The following is a 20,206-nucleotide window of genomic DNA, read 5'->3' on the forward strand; positions in this document are numbered from 1 at the left end:
TAAAAAAAATGCAATTCAAAACCATAGAGTTTCCAGTGGATGAATCAACAAATCTGTTCCATTTTCTTTATAACTCCTCCAACAGCACCGGATCACTTCCTCCAGCCTTCCATGTAGTCAAAAGCTTACTGATCCATTGCACTAGACAAGCTATCTGTACGGAATCCTGATAGCCTGAAGATCAGGCATGACTTGCTGTTCACAATACTAGTGACAGTTCTTACATGCTGGATTTTACACAAAGTAGCAGTTACATAAAGAAACTTGGGTTTCACTTTCTTCAAACACTCTTTTTGATGTAAAAAGTTGTAATTCGTTTGGGCAGGGGTACAGTTACAATTTAAAGTGTTACTAAACCCACAACTGTAAAATCAGTCTGTATATGCAGTAAAGCATGCTTGTTATACTCACTGTGAAACCTAAGGGGTTAATCTTCCGCATCGTGTAAAAAGGATGGTCGATCCTCTTCTCTGATATTCCCCTCCTTCTGCTGTCCCCAATATTTCTCCTTCTAAAACAGAGGAGTATGTGCAGCTTGGAGAAAAGCTGCACATGCTCAGTTTGGTGTGTATTTCAAGAGTTTTTTTTTTCCGGGGCAGAGTGCACGTGATCAGCACAGGGCCAGTTAGCACTGTCCGGACAGGTCAGTGGTCCGGCGGCCTCAAAGGAGAGAATTGAAACTCCTTCTACAAGCTTTAACCAGTGTTCTGCTGGACACTGATAAAAGCCATAAGACTGCTCTAACTGCTTATAAGAAAAAGGTATTTAGCAGTTTAGATTTACTAAAATAATTGCATCTCCATGTTTTGTCTACTGTGGGAGACCAGATCTAGTGAACACAGGGTCCTGGGTTTAGGAACACTAATGGTCAGATGTGTTTTTCAAGTTCACTGTGTGGCTAGCCTTAGTTAATGGCATTTTTCGAATTGTACTGCTGGTAGCTTTCAACTGAAAAAAGAACCAGTAATTACAAACTATGATCCTCATTTTATTATATGTAGGGGCAGTGCTGTGGGCAAACAGTAAATAAGTAGATTTATACATAACTTTCAGCACCAAAATGTAATTTAAGATGTCCCAAACTAAATTAAAATATTTTTCATTTTCATTTTAAAGCATTATTGTAGTGGTATTGCCATAAACACATGAACATCTCTCACCAAGTTATATATTTCATTGTTTCCTAAATCAAGCTCTTCAAGTCTATGAAGCTGGGAAAGAGACCTGCCAAAAAAGAGGGAACAGTAGGTCAGTACAAATGATAACAAAGGACCATTTTCTAGAGGACAAAGTAGCATAATTGGTGTTTATCTGAGAATACAATGTTGCTTATGTGAAAGGTTCCATGGAGTGCTTGTTACATCAAGGACTGTGCAAAAGAAGTCATACTAAAAACTAGGATCTAAAAGGATTAATAAGTTGTCTGATGTGTATGTAGTGTACATGACTAACACCTGGGTGTGACGTTCTTGAAAATACTTAATTCTTCCTATAGTTATGTCATATGTTATAACAAATGCAATAATCTAATGATATATACAGGCAAGCCCTGCAAAATTGTGTGATGGGAGTTAACTAAATGCATTAAATCAAAAGCCCTTATACAATATATTTTAGCTGCCCAAAACATTTAAAGTAAACCTGTCATGATAGACAAGGGGCAAGTCTAAATCTTCCCAAGCGGATATTAAAGTGGTTGTAAACCTTTACATATAGCCAGCAAAGTGACTGGCCTCATGTGATACCCAGAGATGAAACAAATCGTCCTACATAAGTTGAATATGTTTACCTGCAATCTTCTCTACATCCTTTCAAAGTGAATAATTTACAATGCTTGTATGAGCTGTCAGAAAGCAGAGGACAGAGAGCTGAAGTTACATTCTACAGAGCTCAGTGAGAAGAGCTGTGAGAGCTGATAGGAGGGAAGGGACATACCTCCTTTCACACAGCACACATGAACAGAGCTAAAACTGTCAATCACAGACTGTGTGCTGGGGGCTTTCTCCTCTTTCATCCTTTTTTCTCTTGGTGTTATGAAAACTTGTCAGAAGTGCAGATAGCAAAGGAATGAGGTAGCAGAAAAAAATTACATTTAGTGCTCTGGATTGGGACATGTACACACTATAGAGGGATATGATTTGTTAATATTTCATGTGTGAGGTTTACAACCACTTTAAGCCACACCCTTTCCTCCAATCAATAAGCTGTAACCCTCTTATGCAACTGTCAAATACCAGTACCTCAGTGGAGAGTAGAACATTTTACAGTAACTCCTTAAAAGAGAAGTATAGGTTTTGCTTTTTTTTTTTTGCTTAGTTTTAATCCTTGTGAGCTACTAGTACCTACAAATCTTTTCTGCCTTCTGAGAACTGCACCATGGACTTTCCTGGATTCCCATGCAGACAATCAGGTTGGGATCTGCACCCCTTCCTTCTCTCTGTGATTGATGTCTGCTGGAGGCGCTCTGCTTGCTCCCAAGACTTCAAACAGCTAAGCATAGCTCCTCTCCCTCCCCCTGCACATTACAGAGATGTAAAGGGGGCTTCAAACTGACAGCATCTGACAATCTGAATAATCTCAGTGGAAATATGCAGAAAAGGCTACATTTCTGGTACATCTTCCAAAAACAGCTTCAAATGTTTAGTTCCATTGACATACCACCTTAATATCCAAAAACCATTTATACCCTATATTTGTGAAATGATTCACAAATATTCACAAAGGGAAAGCCAATTTCAAGCATGGTACAGCGGATACCTCTACTTGAACAAGTGCTTCCAAGCAGGGTTGGTATATATGTAGGAAAGTAGGACTTCTAGATCAATCTGGAATTATAGCTCACAAATGAATCTGTAATGTGTATAATGTGAATCTGTGATGATTTAATTGCAAAGTACAAAAAACTTTATAACTGTTTAATGGTTTAAAACCATTTGTTTTACCATGTAAACCTTGACAGTCAACATTATGTGCACACATTTTCATAGGAGCTAATTGGAAAAAACAGCCCCCAGCAAATAAAAGTCATTAACTTACTCTGGTAAATAGGTCAGTAAATTTTCTCTCAGCTCTAATGAAGCCAGGTTTCTTAAGCTGAAATAGAAAAAAAAAATCCACAAGGCTTTAGTGTAACAACGATGACAAAATATCAAGCAAAAAGTGGTTAAAACAGATTATTATTATTATACAGGATTTATATAGCACCAACAGTTTGCGCAGCGCTTGATTAAATGTTTATATAAAGGGAAAATTATCCACCTTAAGCCAGCCATAGATGGATCACATTTTAGCCGGTTCAGAAGGGAGTGTCAAAAATGTGATCTTTCTATAGACAGGTTGGTTGTACTGAAGTCGATCCTCCAATAGACTTAAGTACAACCAGTCTAAGATTTTTTTTTTGCATGTGATCACTGTTGGTGCCAATAGGCACTAGCAGTGATCATTGTGTTCTGCTGGCAGGAAAGGTTCCCTGCCAGCACAACACAATAGTGTTGCGGGAAGGATTCCCCTATCAACACTGTGTTGATAGGGAAAATCAGGCTATTTTCTTTCCTTTCACCCATGGAAGGAAGGAAATAAAGAAAAATTGTATAGTCTATGGGGCTTGCCTTAGCTATGGAAAAAGCCACCCACAAACATCTAAAGGCAGACAGGTGCAGATCTGACCGAAACAATGGCCCCAATTTCTAAAGAAACATGTGACATGTAAAATGAAATCTAAACTGCAGATAAACAGCTAAATACAGAGGTGAAATACATAGTATATATGGGAGCTGTGTAAACCTGCCAAAGGAATTGTATTTTCTATTTTACACCAATTCAGATTTTTTATTTGGTTTTCATTTAAAATTTGTTCAATTCAGTTGAGGACCAATGTAACCTGTTTGCCCAGCAGTACATCACCAATAATCCCAGTTCCATTTATGCCCGTCCATTTGAGTGGAAGCCCATCACAGCTGAGTAATTTAAAATCTTTCTCAACTTTGCCTTAAATATGGGATTCTCAAAATTGAGGTGCAGTCCTATTGGTCCACACAGTCATTTCACCATATGCCATTGTATTCCTCCGTTAGACCAGACACACTGTAAAATTATGAGCTTTTAGCATTTTAACGACATATCCTCATGCCCTCCTCAAAGTCACCACTAAATACCACAAGCGTTACAAAATTAGGCAACTTCTCAATTATATTTTCCCAAAATTTTCTGAAATTTAAACTTCTGACAAACATATTTGCATTGATGAGTTCCTTATCCTTTGTACGGGGCGAACTGGGCAAATAATTTATCCCCAGTAAATGCGCCAGATAGTTGGTGAAATTATAAACTTTGTGAGAGGGTCAAAAGAGTACATGTATGACTTCTGTGTTTATGATGGGAAAGACAGCCACCTGGAACCCCTGAATGCCCAGCTTACATGGGTAGCAGCAGAAAAATTGTGTAGGACCTTATGTCACCCAATTTATATCAGGGATACCACCTGTATGTAGACAATTTTTATACCAGCCTACCACTTTTCCCAATATCTTTATCTGGGGTAAACTAGCATAAGGTACAGTGCAAGAAAATTGCAAGGGCTTCCAACAAAGAATAGTAACCGCTAAGTAACAAAAAAAAAAATAAAAAAATTGAGTAATCAAGTTTGCGCAATGAAGACATTTTGGCCCTTGTAAGAATAACCAAGATATGATATCCATGAAGACACCTCAGTGGAAATCCAAGGAAGGCGCAGTCAGGTGCAATAACCCCATTGCTGACATGACTACAACCAATTCACGGGAGGTGCAAGTTATAACCAAATGACGATACCCTACCTGGCAACTAGAAGATCCATACACTGGTAGAAAAAGTGTCCATCTACCTATTCCAATTGGCCATATACAACTCTTACATCATCTACAGGGCCACAGGGAGACATGATTCCTTCCCAAAATACTATAACCATAATATAACCAGAAGTTATAACAGCCCTATTTACCAGCAATGTCCTGTACCTGCAAACTTTTGTTCTGATGCAGTAAGCAGACTGCAAGAGAGAAACTTTCCTGATATGCTACATCCTACCAAAAAAGGCCAACACTACCCCCACCCCAAAAATGCAGCCACTGCTGCAGAGATGGAATAGGGAGTGATACTATGGTCACTGATTTCTTTAACAACCTGGGCTCTGCATAATAGAAATCTACTATGCAGTAGGCAGCTGCAGGAATAAGCCAAGTATAATCTTGCAAACCGGTGACGTACATGTACGTTAGCCGGTCCTCAAGTGGGTAAACACCCTCAAGGCTGCTTTGCATGGAGGGTCAAAAAGTCAAGAAGTATCTTCAGGCTTTCAAGGGACACAAATTTTGTATCTAATTTCCTGACTAGCCATATTTCTTGATGCCCTGAATTGCCATTTTATAAAAGTAGATCCCCAACATATTTAGTTAGAGGCATATCTTTAATTAAAGAAGATCATATTTTTTGCCACAGGATTTTTTTTAAACTTTTTAAACAGCACACAGCTGTCAATTAATAAATTATTTCTCAAAACACAGCATGGGCATACTTCAAATTCAACCCAAAACACACTGCTATTCTCCCCAAGTATGGGAATACCACAAGTTACTTTTTTTTGCAGCCTAGATGCATAGAGGGGCCTAAAATGCAAGGACCACCTTCAAGCTTTCAATGGAGCATACATTATGCATCTAAATTCCAAACTATCACATATTTGGAGGCCCTGGAGTGCCAGGACAATAGAATCACTCACAAAATGACCACATTTTGGAAAGCAGACAACTAAGGAATTTTTAGGAGGCATATGAATCTGCTGAAATGTTATTTTTACACACAACATAGTCAATTAATAAGAGATTCCTAACACACATCATAGGCATACTTCGCATTAAACCTCAAAATATCTGCTACGCTTCCAAATATGGGGATACCGCATATGAGAGACATTTTTAATGTTTGGACTGATTATCTACCAGACGCTATCTTGTGCGTCACAAAAACCCACCAAGATTGTATAAAAAAACAATGTACGGTAATGCTCAGTTTTCGGTCATGGAAACAGAACACTTGTTGCAGCATGCAGCCTTTGTTTACATATGTGATCACCAGGATTACTGGCCTGGTGACAATGACTGTTGTAGTAGCACTCAGGAACTCTATAGTTAGCTGCACTAGTCTGGTGACATTGGCACCGGTGTGGTGGCTATCAGGAACACTGTTGGTGTGGCAGCAATTAGGAACACTGCTGCTCACTTACACTGGTCTGGTGACACTAATGCTCTGACAGTTGTCAGGGACGCTGCTGCAGGCTGCACTGGTGTGGCAGTGATCAGGAACACTGTTGCTTACTACACTGGTCTGAGGACACTGGACCTTGTATGGCAGCGATCAGGAACACCGTTGCTGGCTTCGCCAGTATGGGAACACTGACTGTCACGGTGGTGATCAGGGACACGGTTGCTGACTGCGCTGGTCTGGAGTGACAGTGATCAGGAGCCCTTTTGCTGGCTGACCTGGTATAGTGACACTGTACTGGTGTGGCAACGATCAGGGACACTGTGGCCATCTGTACTGCTATAGTGACACTGTACAGGTGTGGGTTCAGGGGCTGGCTGCAGTGGTATAATGACAGTGTACTATGCGGCCAGTGATGAGGGACACCATCTGGACATTGTCACCAGAGCAGCCAGCCAGTGCCCCTGATCAGTAGTTACACTTATGTACTGGGGTGGCAAGTGATCAGGGACACTGGCTGGCTGACAAAAAACACAACTTGGTTTCCTCAAACACTGGCTGCATTATTCAGCCTTGCTGGGATAGACCACAGCAATCACATGGTACAGTGCTGATCTCACTGGGCATGCATTAGCAACTGTAGCTGTTACGGAAAGTCTGGAGTTCAGCTTTAAGAATGGTCAGAAAGGGCAGCCTAATCATTTCTCTAATTACAGGTTTTTTTGTTTTTTTTTTAACAACTTGCCCTCCTGACCAGGCATTTTTTTTGCTATTCGGCGCTGCACTATTTCATATGGTAATTGTGCGGTCATGCAATGATGTACCGAAACAAAATTAATGTGCTTTTTTTCCCACACAAATAGAGCTTTCTTTTCGTGGTATTTGATCACCTGTGAGCTTTTTATTTTTCACGCTATAAACAAAAAAAGACTGAAAATTGAGAAAAAACGATATTTTGCCATTTCTGTCATAAAAAAAATATCCAAAAAACTCAGATTTCATCATAAATTTAAGCCAAAATGTATTCTGCTACGTTTTTGGTAAAATAAAAAAAATCCCAATAAGTGTATATTGATTGCTTTGTGTGAAAGTTATAGAATCAACAAACTATGGTATAGATAATGGAATTTACACAGCTTTTACTTTCTGACTGCCTATCACATTTCTTGAGGTGCTAAAATACCAGGACAGTACAAACACCCTGAAATGCCAGGACAGCACCAAAGCATCCCAAATGACCCCTTTCTGGAAAGTAGACACCCCAAGGAATTTAAAAAGAGGCATGGTGAGTATTTAGCAGATCTAATTTTTTTTTCTCACAAGGTTTTGAAATATTAAAAAAAATATATATATATTATATCTATATATCTCTCTTTCTCTCTCTCTCTCTATATATATATATATATATATATATATATATATATATATATATATATATATATATATATATATATATATATATATATATATATATATATCTGTTTTTGTTTTCTTTCTTCATTTTCCAAAAACTGGTGGCAACAAATGAGATCTGCTAAATACTCACCATGCTTCTAATCAAATTCCTTGGGGTGTCTACTTTCCAGAAAGGGGTCATTTGGGGGGGGGTTAGGTGCTATCCTGGCATTTCATGGCCTCCGAAACTGTGATAGGTAGTCATGAAGTGTAATGAGGCAATAAAGTCCTTTAAAAGTCTGAAGGTGCTTATTGGATTTTGGGGCCCTGTACTTGGCTAGACTGTCAAAAAACCTCTCACATGTGGTATCCCCATACTCCGGAGAAGTAGTTGAATGCATTTTGGGGAGTAATTCCACAAATTATTTATCATTTTCTAAAAACTTGTGGTAAAAAAAAAATAAATTATTCTATTGACTCAACATAGCATAGTATTTTGATTAAGGTGATTATTATTATACAGGATTTATATAGCACCAACAGTTTGCTCAGCGCTTTACAATATGGTAGGAGACAGTACAGTAACAATACAAGAGAGATTCGAGGGCCCTGCTCCTTGGAACTTACAATCTAGTAGGGAGGGGACAGTGGTACAAAAGGTAATAACTGTGGGGGATGGCGTGGTTGGGAGAGTAGAGGATTCCAGTATTAGCTGAGGGCGGGGTAGGCTTCCCTGAAGAGATAGGTTTTCAGAGTGTGCCTAAAAGTGAGCAGAGTAGGCGATAGTCTGATAGATTGGGGTAGTGAGTTCCAGAGGATGGGGGAAGCCCTGGAGAAGTCCTGGAGACAAGCATGGGAATAGGACACAAGGGAGCTAGAGAGTATGATGTCTTGTGAGGAGCGGAGAGTAATGTTAGGGTGATATTTGGAGACCAGATCGGTGATGTAGTTTGGGGCAGTGTTATGAACGGCTTTGTACGTCAGTGTGTTTTGAATTTTATCCATTGGGCGACTGGAAACCAGTGGAGGGATTGGCAGATACAGGATGGTTAGTAAGGTGGATGAGTCTGGCAGCAGCATTCATGATAGACTGAAGTGGGGATAGCTTGCGTGGAGGTAGGCCAATAAGGAGGGAGTTACAGTAGTCGAGGCGTAATATAATAAAGGAGTGAATGAGTTGCTTAGTGGTTTCCGAGGTTAGGAACGGTCGTATCTTGGAGATGTTGCGGAGGTGAAGACTACACGAACTTGTCAGCAATTGGACCTGGGGCTGAAAGGACTGATTGGAGTCTAGGATGACACCTAGATGACATCAGTCCCACCCTTGGCTTGAGGGGTGGGACTGATGACAGTGTTGTTGATCTTGATGGAGAAGTCAGGGGGGGCGGCGCGGGCTGGGGGGAATACTAGGAGCTCAGTTTTGGACAGACTGAGTTTGAGGAAGTGGAGTGACATCCATGCTGATATGTCACTTAGTAGGCGCGTGATATGAATGGAGACTGAAGGGATGAGGTGAGGGGTAGAAAGATAGATTTGTGTGTCATCAGCATAGAGATGGTAATTGAAGCCGTGGGAGTTTATCAGTTGGCCAAGGGAGGAGGTGTAGATGGAGAAGAGAAGGGGTCCGAGGACAGAGCCTTGAGGGAACCCAACAGAGAGAGGGAGTGAAGAGGAGGTGGCAGTGTTATAGGTAACACTGAAGGAGCGCTGTGATAGATAGGAGGAGAGCCAGAAGAGAGCGGAGTCTCTGAGGCCAAGAGAGTGTAGTTTGAGGAGGAGGGGGTGGTCAACCGTGTCAAAAAGGTGCAGAGAGGTTGAGAAGTAGGCGTACTGTATAGTGGTCATTAGTTTTGGCGGTTAGTAGGTCGTTGGTGAGTTTGAGTAGGGCAGTTTCAGTGAAGTGTTGGGGGCGGACGCGAGACTGTAAAGGGTCGAGAAGGTTGTTGTCGGTGAGGTGGGAGCTTAGGCAATTATAGACTAAGCGTTCTAGGAGTTTAGAGGTAAATGGCAGCAGGGAGATGGGTCTTAAGTTGTTCAGGTAGGTGGGGTCCAGGGAGGGTTTTTTAAGTATGGGTGTGATGTGCGCATGCTTTAGAGGGGAGGGGAAGGTACCAGTAGAGAGGGAAAGATTGAAGATGTGAGTGAGGGAGCATAGGATGGAAGAAGAGGGTGACCGTAGGAGTTGTGAGGGGACAGGATCCAGGGGCAGGTGGTGAGGCAGGATTCTGAGAAGACCTTAGTGACCTCTTCGGTAGTAGCGAGGTCAAAAGAGCGAAGTGTTGAGGGGGTTTTAGTGTGAGGAATGCTAGGTGGGGTGGATGTCTGGGCAGTGGAGATGTCCCTAAGAATTGCGTCAATCTTGTTTTTGAAGTGGTTAGTAATCTCGTGGGTGGTGAGTGAGGTACTGGGTGGAGGTGGAGAAAGTAGAGAGTTAAAAGTAGAGCCGGCGAGGACTGTAGGAGAAGGTATTAATGAGGGTAACAAAGTAGGCTTGTTTGGCAGCATGAAGGGAGGAAGTGTATGTTAAGAAGGCAGATTTATATCGGGTGAACGCTTGTCGGGATTTTGTTTTACGCCATAGTCGCTCCAGTGCACAACTATGTCGTTTGAGACTTTTGGTGTGGTCAGTCTGCCAGGGTTGTAGCGGTCGGGGCCTAATGCTTTGTGTTGTTGGGGGTGCAAGCGAGTCTAGAACGGCTGCCAGCGAATTGTTGTAGACGGTAGTAGCCAGGTCAGGGCAGGACAGGGGAAGGATACTGTCGTAAAGTTGGTCAGCTGCAAAGTGGAAGAGAGCCGGGTTCAGGTTCTGGAGGTTTCTGCTGGTAATTGTTTGCCATTTGGAGGGATAGGTGTTTGATCACAACATCATCACCTTCTCTGTCTCCTGTCCTCAGAGAGAGGAAAGGGGGTGTTTGTGAGGTTGTAGGGAGTGCAAAGATGAGAGAAGACAAGGTCTAGAGTGTTCCCGTCAGAGTGAGTGGTGGACTGTATACACTTAGTGAGCGCAAAAGACGAGGTTTTGTGGAAGAGTTGGGATGTAGCCGGGTTATTGATGTTGATAGGGATGTTGAAGTCCCCAAGAATGATAGTGGGTAGCTCTGAGGAGAGAAAGAAGGGTAACAAGGCGGAGAAGTCGTTGAGAAAGCAGGACACGGGTCCAGGAGGCCAATAGATCACTGCAATCCTCAGAGAGATTGGAGAGAATATCCGGATGCAGTGGTTCTCGAAGGAAGGGAATGATAGAAAGGGAGGGTTTGGGAGGACTTGGAAGGTGCTCAGTGGTGACAGGAGCAGACCAACCCGACCACCTTTCTGACCACATAGGAGATCCATAGGAGAGTGCTATGGGGGAGGCAGAGTCTGTTGCTTGGATCCAGGTTTCGGTGATTGCTAGGAGGTTAAGGGAGCAGGAGATGAAGAGGTCATGGATAGAGGTGAGCTTGTTGCAGACCGAGCGGGCCTTCCAGAGTGCACATGAAAACGGGAGGGTGGGTTTGCGGAGCACGGGGACAGATATTAGGTTGAGAGGGTTGCAGCAGGTCACGGAAGAAAGGGGATGTCTTGTGTGTGGGCGAGGTAGTGGAGGACCAGAGTTCGGGGAGATATCCTCAGAGGTTAGGAGAAGAAGGGTGAGAAAGGTGGCATGGGAGCGGGATGTACATGAGCGTGTAGGTCTTCCAGTTCTGGCATTCGGGTCAGCAGGAGAGTGGATTATCAACAGGAGGTGATGAGAGCAGTAGTGGGGAGATGGAAGCAGTGAAGGTGAGATGTACAGTTGTTTGGGTCGAGCAGAGGGACAGAGAAAAGATTTTGGAAACGCAGGAGAGGAATATGAAAAAGGAGGAGTAGAGGAGGCATTTTAAAAAAGGTATACGGAGTGGTAGTCAGGTGTGGAGAAATGTTTCCCAGGGTGCTTGATTGCAGATAGTCCAGCATGCAGTGGGGTATCTCGTTGTTGTATCTTCCTGCAGCTAGAGTTCTTGTGCTTAAGTTCAAGATAGGTTGAGTTCAGTTAGGCATCTTGTGACCAGGGGTAGTACTGGCCCCAGGGGATCTATGGCGCCCGTTGCCGATGCAGAGGGGTAGTAGCATAGTTGCTATCAAGCTACATATTCCAATTTTGCGAATTCCAGATTATACAGGGGACTACGAGGTATAGGGTCTCCCAGGTTCCAGGGATCCGGAGTTGGCATGTACGTGTGTGCGTGTGTAGTGAGTCCAGGTGCCTGACTCCCAGGTATCTGACGGCCTCCGCAGGCCCCAGGCCCTCTTCCACGGTGGCTGTACTCACGGGGGATAGACAGATGGGCTTCAGGACTGGGCCAGGCCACGTCGTGGTTGGCTGTGGTAGGCCTCACCAGGCCGAGTTCATCTGCTGGGCTCCAGTGGAAATAGGCCCACTCCAGTTCCCTCCTTCAGGTGTGGGTGGGGACCAGGGATGTTCCTTTAAGGCCCCCTGCAGGCTTACCGCTGCTCGGATGTCAGGGGAGTGTGCTGTGGTATGCCGTGGTAGGCCCCGGCAGGCCGGGTGCTGTAGTCGTCTTGGAGGTAGGCCTAGGTGGCACCGCTCCCCACCTTCAGGTGCAGGTAGGGTCGGGGGAGACTATCGGTGCCCGCCCTCCACCTGCCGCTAACCGGGTGGCAGCTGACTAGCAGGCAGCCATGCCGATCGGGCTTTGATGCTGACTGGCGGCCTGGCGGACTTTGTTGTGGCAGGCCGCAGCAGGCCCTGCCAGGTCGGACGCTGCGGCGGAGTTCTGGGCCGTGCGGCAGGAGGCTCGAGCGGCACTGCTCCCCCCCTCTGGGTGCATCCAGAGCCCGGCGGACTTTGTTGCGGCAGGCCCTGTCAAGTCAGGGCGAGGGGCCGAATTTTGTGGAGCCGGTCAAATGCAGGATCACCCCGAGGACGACAGTGTATAGTCGTTGAAATGCATAAAATGCATTATACTCTTACAGTTGTGTCCAAAATTATTCAACCCCCACTGAAATTGAGTGTTTTGGCCAGTTTGACATTGCTTTTGATCATTCAGTCATCTTGCTTACATTTACATTAAAGAGGCACTTGTAGGTCAGACAAATATAACATAACAGTTATAATGAAATAACCACAAATGTCTTTTCTGTGCTCACAGCATTATCAGTTTTATTCAACCCCCAAGTGACATTCAATCTTAGTACTTAGTACAGCATCCTTTTACAGTTATAACAGCTTTTAAACGTGAAGCATAGCTTGACACAAGTGTCTTGCAGCGATCTACGGGTATCTTCGCCCATTCTTCATGGGCAAAGGCCTCCAGTTCAGTCACATTCTTAGGCTTGCGCACTGCAACTGCTTTCTTTAAGTCCCACCAGAGGTTCTCAATCGGATTTAAGTCTGGTGACTGCGATGGCCACTCCAAAATGTTCCAGCCTTTCCTCTGCAACCATGCTCTAGTGGACTTGGAGGTATGCTTGGGATCATTGTCCTGTTGAAAGGTCCAACGTCTCCCAAGCCTCAGGTGTGTGACGGACTGCATCACGTTTCCATCCAATATCTCCTGGTACTGAAGAGAATTCATGGTACCTTGCACACGCTGAAGCTTCCCTGTACCTGCAGAAGCAAAACAGCCCCAAAGCATGATTGACCCTCCACCATGCTTCACAGTAGGCAAGGTGTTCTTTTCATCATAGGCCTTGTTCTTCCTCCTCCAAACATAGCGTTGATCCATGGGCCCAAACAGTTCTAATTTTGTTTCATCAGTCCACAGAACACTATCCCACAACTTTTGTGGTTTGTCCACATGGCTTTTGGCATACTGCAGTCGACTCTTCTTATTCTTTGGAGACAGCAAGGGGGTACGCCTGGGAGTTCTGGCACGGAGGCCTTCATTACGCAGTGTGCGTCTTATTGTCTGGGCTGAAACTTCTGTACCCACATCTGACAAATCTTTTCTCAGTTCCTCAGCAGTCACACGGGGACTTCTCTCCACTCTACGCTTCAGGTAGCGCACAGCAGTCGAAGTCAGCATCTTCTTTCTGCCACGACCAGGTAGCGTTTCAACAGTGCCCTTTGCCTTGAATTTGCGAATGATGCTTCCTAAGGTGTCTCTTGGTATGTTTAACATCTTTGCAATCTTCTTATAGCCATTGCCCTTCCTGTGAAGAGAAATCACCTCTTCTCTTGTCTTCCTGGACCATTCTCTTGCCTTCACCATGTTTGTAACCACACCAGTAAATGTCTAGAAGGAGCTGAGTATCACAGTCATTTTAAAGCTGCCTAATTGGTGCTTATTATGCTTGATTGCTGCTCGGTGACATCCACAGGTGTTTTCAATACCTGATGGAAAGCACCTGTATGAACCTCTGTTCTTCAGAGTGGTAGTCTTTAAGGGGTTGAATAATTGTGGCAATGAAGAAACCACATAAGAACCATTTACTACTGTATTACATAAACAATTGATGTCATTTTAGTTGCATTTGGGTAGTTACAACGTCCTTGTAGGATTTGATTCTGAATACAATTCCAAATGTACACTATAGTCCCTAAACCCCTTTACAGCATTGGGGGTTGAATAATTTTGGACACAACTGTATATCTATGCCTGGCCATGGCAGTAGAGAACACGGGCATATGATGAATCGGGTCTGTGGACCACTACAACCGCAATTCATTTTTTTTTTAGTAATGCCCATGTTGAGGGTTAGGCCCAAAAAAGACTTTAAATTCGGAAACCGTATTGTGTTTCCATGGGAATTGTCTGGCAAGGTTAGAATTTGGGTTGGAAACTGTTGTGCATATAAATTGCTTTGATCCACAATCAATGCATAGAGATCTTCCATGAAAAACAGCTCCAAAAAAATCAAGGGGAGTACTTAAAATTTACTGTTTCCACCTGAATTCCGAGTTGGGCAGTGAATGGGGGAAGTACGGGTGCTACAGAATTTGTGGGCTGCACATCCGGAAGGATACTAGAGGCTTTATGGGCCTGTGTGTGAATTCTTTGTGGCTGCGGGACACTACTTGTGCTCACCACCGCACCAGCTTGTACTGCACTTATGGGACTCGCCATGTCACCAAGTGATACTGCAGTGCTGGTATGTGAAAGAACATGATGTACTAGCCCGCTGGTGCTCACAAGTTCACCAAAAGGTAGAGCGGTACTAGTACTGGCAATCTGCTGCATATGAGAGTATTCAAGCGACAGTAACATCTCAGCAACTTGAGAACGGGGTTGGGTACACTTGAACTTAGCAGGGACCTCCTCTCCATCATCTGAGCTGTCAGGGTGCTGCTGCTGCTGTCTACAGGTTCCTATTCTGAGGCAGATTGTGTCAGTGAGTCTTCCCCTTCGCTCTCACCTGACATGCTCAGAATCCTGTAGGCCTCTTCACTAGAGTACCTTTCTTGCGCAGGACAGGAATCGATCATCCGACTTAGACCAACCATCACTGGCCTAAATCGGATGCTTTTGCGCACCCGTGCCACCCTGTAGCAGTACTTCTGCTATAGGGCGGTCGGGAAGAAGTTAAGAGTTTACAGTGCTGACCCATATCAGACATGATTGTATTCAAAATACCAGCTCTAATTACTACTTTAATTAGGTTGCGAGGTTCATTACAGTGAACAATGAGAAGACATGAAAATAGCAAAAGCGATTAAGGTTTCACCTACGTACAATACAAAAACATGCAACAGCAGAGAAAACTGTAATGTAGACATACTTTTTATCAAGATACACACACACACCTACCTAAAAATGTATTCGTCTTGAAAACATGCAAAGGCATTTTACCTAAACCTTTTTAGAATGGTAACAATTTAACAAAGATCGGCATATCCATCTCCATGTTTCTGAGGACACAGTATATATTACACAGCAGGAATATCCATCCTTTTGACTTTCCTTGGCCACATTGCAAGAAGAGGAAATGTCTTGGGCCACACATAAAATACACTAACAATAAGGAAAGCGGATGAACAGAAAGTGTGGCAGATAAGTCAACAAATCAATGATTATGACAATGTTCCTATCGGAGTAATAAACCTTAATTTTTTAGAATTCTATTATAAACGTAAAAGAGTAGCAATTCTCCATTAATTCTCAAGGTGCTAAACAGATATTTTGGTTCCAATTTTGCCCTTCGTGTGCTTCATCCTTGAAAATAGTTGCTCACAAATATAGATGCTGCCAAAACCTGATGACATGTATAAGGCGTAATTGTAAACCGAGGAATATTTTTCTTTGGGAAGCTAAAACTTATAAAAGTCCCGTAAAGAGACAGTCAAATTTTTCTTCGGCGTCATCTGTTTGTCAAGTGTGAATGCATTTTCACAAAAAAAGTCCTGAAAAAAATAAACATTTTTAAGCAAGTTTACAATTTTGTGTTGGGCTGCATTCATAGCTATATTGGGCTGCCAGTTAGACACCCCTGCTATACAGAATTTTGTGACTTAGGCAAAATGGCAGAGGACAACACTTTAGCAGAAATTGTATCACATTAGTTATGTCCACATATCTAGAATGCAGGCAGATTGATCCAAAACCAGGGCAAACTGATTTGCCACTCAGTAGTGCCTGAACAGTTCTGGCACAGATGCCATTAAGCAAAGCCAACAAGTGACCCTTTTGATGACCATCGATTCCTTAGCTTCGGGGAAAATATCTCTTATTTCCCTCTTTGGCTGTGGCAAGTTTGAATGCCAAAAACAGTATATGAACACCTAGCACGACAAAGACCTCGTTTTTATTGTAAATGTTGGAAACCATGCAAAATTAGGTCTTACATGTCAGCATTTGGACCAAGTGCTGAAAAATTATTTTAATGTTTATTTTATTTTAATATTTTAAAAATATTTTAATGTCTTTTAATGCCCACCCCTTTGGACTTTTTCTTTGAAGACTTGATCAGCTGACAGTTTTGAGTTTGTTGACCTATTTGTCATTATAGAATGAGTCCAGCTGAATGCGACTAATTTCAACTAGCCATACACTGACCTTGATAAATTAGGTCTTTCAGGGGCATGAATTAAAAAAATGCACATGTAGGTGCATTAGAGTTTATATACTCAAGCCAAAAAGCATGCAAAAACATTGATTACTACAAATCTACAGATGCAATTCAGCATTGAAAGATCTATTTTGGATGGACAACTCTTTACTAACAGTACAAAGCAAAATATGCACTAACTCGTAACGATCACACATTATTCCTCATCAGTGTGGAGTAGCCAAAATACAAATAGCTTTCTGGGTACCACTGGGGACAACAAATTGAAATGAGAATGTGCCATCAGAACTCAGCTAAAATACATACGGATTTGGTCAAACCTTTAGAAAGTCACATCATAAAGCCCTAGATATTTTAGAAAATGTAAATCTATGGATAACCTTTTCTACAAACACGAGGAGTAGAGAGGAAATCTTTAAAATTCATGGAGCAGTGTGGTAAATCGTCATTGCTGCAGCACTTCCTATTTAATGGCCCATTTTCACAACAGTCTGTCTTCACTGGCAGTCAAATATAGTCTATTTAACACATGGGGAAGAAATAAAACTGCAGCACACTTCGAATATCAATGATGATACTCCAGATTTCCATAAAAAGCAGATAACGTTAAGCACTTTATCCGCTTTTATGCACTATGCTTTTGTGGATGTAGCTAAAAAGAACTTTTTTTGCCAGTCACGTGTCAGCTCCTGAAGTAAATAAAAAGCAAATTTTTTAATTAAAAAGGGTATACGTAATATAGGTATACATGCTACTAGATGTTTACTTAACAATTATGTTACTTTTTATGAAAAAATTACTATTAAAATGATGATTGTGTAACCAAAAAGCTTCTTTAGCCAGAATGGTCAGTAAATGAAGGGGAACTGAACTATGATCAAACAGATAATGTATAGAGCTGTACTATACGACATAACTTAATTGCAATTACAGCTGTTTAACACGACTGTTGATAGCTACAAATGATGATGTATTGCCAGGGCTTTAGTCAACGGGAATGTGGGGGAAAGCAGTTCCGGTACCTCCAGCACTGAATGTATGTATGCCAAGGGGTACTAGGGTCTGCTGGAGGGTCCATTAATGCTGGCTGGTGGGAGATCTATTGAGGGAGGGATCCATTGTTGTTGGGAGGAATCTATTGTTGAGGGAGGGGTCCTTTTTTGCTGGCTGCTGGATGGTCTATTAATGCTGGCTGGTCTATTGTTGCTGGAAGAAGTCTATTGTTGTGGGGTTGATTTGTTGTTGCTAGGGGGTATATTGCCCCGGGGGTCTATTGTAGCTGGGGAGATCTGTTGTTGCTGAAGGGGCATTTTGTTGCAGGGGATCTATTGCTACTTGGAGGGGCTATTGTTGCTGACTGCAGGGGATATATTTTACTGCTTTTCTTGTGATCATTAACAAATTCCATATAAACTACTTAGCACCACAAAATATTTGGTTCTGTTTTCTCTAAAAGGTGTGGTACTGGGGAGGTGGGTAATAATGTAATGCACAGATGCTGGTCAAACGATCTTATTCCTGACATCAGCAACTGTGCCACCCCACCCCAAATGTACAATTGGAAACAAGAGTTTGCTTTTTTGAGGTCTACCAAAATAAAAAAGCGCATATGCGGCCAGCACTAACATGTTCAGTTAGCCTATATTGTAATTTATATAAAATCCGTGCCACGAAAAATTTGAGGGCTGCCATTGGTAACCCCCTTCTAAAAATATTCCTTGGTTAGTTTCTCTAAGTTTGCATTGTCTTGTCATTTTATTCCAATGAGTTACTTTCTCAAGTAACCCAATGTTCTATTTTTTCTATTAAATAAAATATGTAGATCAGACATTCTGAACTCATTTTCAGTATGTTTATCAGTGACTGAATCTAGAGAAAGCCAAACGAGAAGTATTTTGGGAAGGCAAAGCAAGTAACAGGGACCTACATACAGGCATACCTCAGTTAACTAATTTAATTCGTGCTGCAGGACTTTTCGTATAGTGTAAAATTCGTAAACCAAACGCAGTTTCCCATAGGAATGCATTGAAAGCCAATTAATCTGTTCCGGAGGTCAGAAAAAAGTGCACTCTACTAAAATACTGCGTGAGTTATTTTATCAAGTCATGTATTTTAGTAGTGACAACCATGTGTCAATGTTTCAGCTGTCAGCGGGGTTACCCACTGACAGCTGAATGTAAAAGAATTGCCGGCAATTAAAAAAATAAACAGCATAGGGTCCCCCCTCCTATCCACACCAAGCCCTTCGGGTCTGGTATGGATTTTAAGAGGAACTGCAACGGCAAAATAAAATTAAAAAAAAAAAAAAAATGGCGTGGGTGTATCCCCCAAAATCCATATCAGACCCTTATCCGAGCATGCAGCCCAGTAGGTCAAGAAAGGGGGAGCCCCCTCCCCCCAACCATACCAGGCCACATGCCCACAACATAGGGGGGTGCTTTGGGGCAGGGGGGCTCCCCTCCCATGCACCTTGTCCCCATGTTGATGGGGACAAGGGCCTCTGTCCCACAACCCTGGCAGGTGGTTGTGGGGGTCTGCCGGCAGGGGCTTATCAGAATCTGGAAGCCCCCATTAACTAGTAGCCGACCGCAGATAGCCGAATGACGGCTGCACTGCGGCCGGCCAGTTCTGGGTGGACGTCATATGACGTCCTCCCAGAACGCGCTCTCCTGCGTGCCCCAGGGGGCGCGCACCCGGCGATCTCCGTGATCGCTGTGTCCTACGGACACAGCTGATCACGTGATGTGGTAAAAGGCCAAACACAGCGGCCTTTTACCACGTGATCAGCGGTGTCCAATGACACGCTGATCAGAGGGAAATGCAAGTGCCGGTTCTCGGCTGCACTTTCCTCACGCTGTCAGATCGTGAGGAAAGTACTGCCGAGAACCAGCAGTTGTCAGAGCGGGGATCGGCACCGATCATCAGGGCACTGATGATCAGTGCCCTGATGATCGGTGCCCAGCAGTGACACCCGCAAGTTCCGCCCACCTGTGCCCAGCAGTGCGCCCACTAGCTCCGCCCACCCGTGCCCAGCAGTGCCCCCACCTGTGCCACTCTGCAGTGCCACATACCTGTGCCCAGCAGTGCCACCCACCTGTGCCCAGCAGTGCCACCCACCTGTGCCCAGCAGTGCCACCCACCTGTGCCCAGCAGTGCCACCCACCTGTGCCCACCCACCAGTGCCCGCCCACCAGTGCTGCCCACCAGTGCCCAGGGGTTGTGCCAGTCAGTGCCGCCAGTCAGTGCCCATCAGTGATGCCAGTCAGTGCCGTCTATCAGTACCCATAATCAGTGTCACCTATCAGTGCCGCCTATCCGTGCCCTTTAGTGCTGCCTATCAGTGCCCATCAGTGCCGCCTATCAGTGCCCATCAGTGCCGCCTATCAGTGCCCATCAGTGCTGCCTCATCAACGCACATCAGTGAAGGAGAAAAAATACCTGTTTGAAAAATTTTATAAAAGAAACAAAGAAACTTTTTTTTTTTTTCAAATTTTTTGCACTTTTTTTATTTATAGCGCAAAAAGTAAAGCGCCCAGTGGCGATTAAATACCACCAAAAGAAAGCTCTATTTGTGAGAAAAAAATGA

General features: G+C 43.4%; 1 protein-coding gene across 1 annotated transcript in view; it reads right to left on the reverse strand.

Annotated features, from left to right (window-relative positions):
• LRRC1 (leucine rich repeat containing 1) overlaps window positions 1–20,206 on the reverse strand; it is a 256,785-nt gene that overhangs the window by 60,113 nt on the left and 176,466 nt on the right. Inside the window, exons 5-6 of the mRNA XM_089694148.1 lie at window positions 3,037–3,093; window positions 1,161–1,224 (exon numbers count right to left, since the gene is read on the reverse strand). Of these exons, the coding sequence (XP_089550274.1) occupies window positions 1,161–1,224; window positions 3,037–3,093 (121 nt within the window). The remainder of the gene's footprint in view (window positions 1–1,160; window positions 1,225–3,036; window positions 3,094–20,206) is intronic.

This window comes from Staurois parvus, unplaced genomic scaffold (assembly GCF_062004578.1).
Source record: "Staurois parvus isolate SC_StPar_1 unplaced genomic scaffold, SC_StPar_1.0 ptg000652l, whole genome shotgun sequence".
Taxonomy (NCBI): domain Eukaryota; kingdom Metazoa; phylum Chordata; class Amphibia; order Anura; family Ranidae; genus Staurois; species Staurois parvus.